The sequence below is a fragment of the Galeopterus variegatus genome, unplaced genomic scaffold (assembly GCF_000696425.1).
Source record: "Galeopterus variegatus unplaced genomic scaffold, G_variegatus-3.0.2 Scaffold8072, whole genome shotgun sequence".
NCBI lineage: Eukaryota > Metazoa > Chordata > Mammalia > Dermoptera > Cynocephalidae > Galeopterus > Galeopterus variegatus.
In genome coordinates, this window is record NW_007734183.1 from 39,459 (window position 1) to 42,574 (window position 3,116).

Consider the following 3,116-nt stretch of genomic DNA (forward strand, 5'->3'; position numbering starts at 1 on the left):
TAAACTCAGAAAATTTGAAAAAATAAATGAAGAATCAAATAAACAAACAGCACTTAAGTATAAATTACCTTCTGTGTACTCTCAGTCACTACCTTAATTGTCTTCTTTCCCTCGCATAATCAAACTGACAGTCTCAGGACAAAATGACCAGCTATGCTTGGAAGTTGGATTGGTCAGTTGGCTGTGTCTGCTGTTTGATTGAGTAGTGGATGCAGTCTCGGTTTTTTGTTATCTGGGGTGGGGAGAGGTTGGAGGGAGCAGATTCTGGAGTCAGAGAAATATTTTAATATTCCAATCATTGCCTGTTAGGTGACTTTGGGCAAGTTACTTAACCTCGCTAAGCCTCAGTTTCCTCATCTATAACCTGGGAATGATGGTAGTTACAGGATTGTCAGATGGGTCAAAATGAGGGTATATCTGGCATATAATAAAAGCTCTAAATCAATATAAAGGAAAAAGTGAAAGATGGCACCTCATTCTATAGTTATCTTGCTTCTATACTGCCTGATAACTTAACAACATTTGGAAAAGTTAATTCTCCCTCTTAGTTATGGTCAACAATATACTGCCTTTTTCTAGTTTTCTACCAGGTGAAAAAAATGTTATAGCTCCCACATCTTTCTTCAAATGTGTGTTGAGTACAAATCATGCACCAGGAGAACCAGGATGCACAAATGAAGGTAAACCTGGTCCTTTCTGCTACAGGATGCACAGTGTGAATCCAGCCGCACAAAGGATTATGGAACGTGGGGCCGGTGCTCCACGGAGGTATGGGGAGTGGGGGGGGGGGCTGGTGAAGGAGGGAGTGCTCACTCTTCAGTGTCGGAGCAGGAGATTGTTCTGGAAACTTTCCTTTATGTGGCTGCTGTGTTCAGAGCTTCAGAGAAAATACTCAAGCATTTCTGAGATCCCTCTGGTCCCAGATCTTCTGGGATCTGGTGCTGGCATGGGAGATCCAAGGCAGGAGTTTCCCTTGTCTAGTTTTTACAAGAGCATGCTGGTTTGGTTAGAGAAATGGGTTTCTGCAATGCTTGCATGACAACCGGCCCGCCCTCATATTAGTTCCCACCTCAGACCCATGTAGTCAGTGCTCAGGTGAAGGTTCCCACAGTTTATAGATGAGGAAGGTGAGGTTGTTTAGAGAGGATTGAGTGACTTCAACCAGTCACGCCGCCGGGGAGGAGCAGACCTGTGCTGGGAGCCACATCTGACTCCAGGGCTGGGCCCCTCCCACTCTTCTGAGTAGGGCTGGGAACAGGACTATTTTTACATTAACCCCAATGGGGGAAGGCTCATTTCTTTATATTTGCAGTGTTTAACATGAGTGTATTTGTTTGACTCTGCCTTTTTGATGGAAATTTTCTTTTTTTCTCCCTTGTTTTGTTCTTTTTTGGGGGGATCTACTTTTTATCTAAATGAAAACAGGCATCAAAAGGAAATCTGTTCTATGGTTTCAACCCCAGAAAAATGTGCGAAGTATCAACCTGATGTCGAATCAACACGAACCTCATCCCTAAATATGTTGAAAGTACCATGGAGCCTTTCAAATCAAAAGGTTCAGAAAAAGAAAGTCCTTCATGCAGGTATCAGTGAACAAAATGGCTTGACTCTTTACTGGTTTTCTTTCAATTCAAGATGGTAGAATAAAACTAAACCCACATGGTGTTTTTTAAAAAGCCCTACAACTGTGGGGTTGTATAATTGAAATTTTTATTAAGGTAATTGTGCATTCACATGACCCCATGCACCTACTCTTCACCCCATTTCTCCCAGTGGTGACATCTTGCAAAACAGTAGTATGATATTACACCTGGGATATTGACATTGATACAATTCACAGGTCTTAGATGGTCCCAGCTTTACTTGTACTCATGTGTGTGAATATATGTGTGTGTGTTTATCTGTGTTTAGGTCCATACAATTTTATTTTTTGTGTAGGTTCACATTTCTTCCACCACAGTCAAGATACAGAAGAGTTCCATCACCACAAAGATCCTTCACGTTGGCTTTTATAACCACACCCACCTCCCTTGCACACCCTTCTCTAACCCTTGGCAATCTTTATTTCTAAAGTTTTGCCATTTCAAAAATATTATATAGGGCTGGCCCGGTGGCGCACTGGAAAGTGCACCACTTGGGAGCAGGGCGGCGCTCCCGCTGAGAGTTCGGATCCCATGTGGAGACCGGTTTCCGCTCACTGGCTGAGCGCGGTGCGGGCGCAACACCGAGGGTTGCAATCCCATTTCCGGTCAGTAAAAAAGACAAAAAGGAAAACAAACAAAAAAACAAACAAAAATTATATAAATGGAATCATATAGTACATAACCTTTGGAGATTGGCTTTTTTCAGTCAGTATAATTTCCCTGGGATTCATCCAAGTTTTTGCATGTATCGATAGTTCATTCTTTTCATTGCTGAGTAGTATTCCAGGCGGTGTATCACAGTTGGCTTAATCATTCGTCTGTTGAAGGACATCTGGATTGTTTCCAGTTTTTGTCTATTACAAACAAAAGTTATGAACATTTATGTACAATTTTTATGTGAACATAAGTTTTCATTTATTTAAGATAAATGTCTGAGAGTGCAACTGCTGGGTAATATGGTAACTGAATGTTTACTTGTTAAGGAAACTGCCAAACCATTTTCCAGAGTGACTATGCCATTCTATGTTACCGCTAGCAATGAATGAGTGATTAAGTTTCTCTACGTTCTCCCCAGCATGAGATGTTGTCACTATTTTTCATTTTAATCGTTGTGATAGTTGTGTGATAGTGGTTTTAATCTGCATTTCCCTAATGGCTAATGATGTTGAACCTCTTTTCCTGTGCTTGTTTGCCATTCGTATATACTCTTTGGTGAAACGTCTGTGCATGTGTTTTGCCCATTTTCTAAATGAATGGTTTGTTTTTTGCTGTTGGGTTTTAAGAGTTCTTCATGTATTCTAGATACTAGGCCTTTGTCAAATACATTGTTTGCAAATATTTTCTCCCAGTTTGTAGTTTGTCTTTTTGTCCTCTTAATAGGGTCTTTTGCCAATCAAAAACTTTTAATTTTGGGCCGGCCCGGTGGCGCACTCGGTAGAGTGCGGCGCTTGGGAGCGCGGCGGTGCTCCCGCC

General features: G+C 41.5%; 1 protein-coding gene across 1 annotated transcript in view; it reads left to right on the forward strand.

Annotated features, from left to right (window-relative positions):
* LOC103608150 (von Willebrand factor A domain-containing protein 3B-like) overlaps positions 1–3,116 on the forward strand; it is a gene marked incomplete at both ends in the record, with an annotated part of 70,000 nt that overhangs the window by 19,862 nt on the left and 47,022 nt on the right. Inside the window, one exon of the mRNA XM_008592591.1 lies at positions 1,426–1,583. Within this exon, the coding sequence (XP_008590813.1) occupies positions 1,426–1,583 (158 nt within the window). The remainder of the gene's footprint in view (positions 1–1,425; positions 1,584–3,116) is intronic.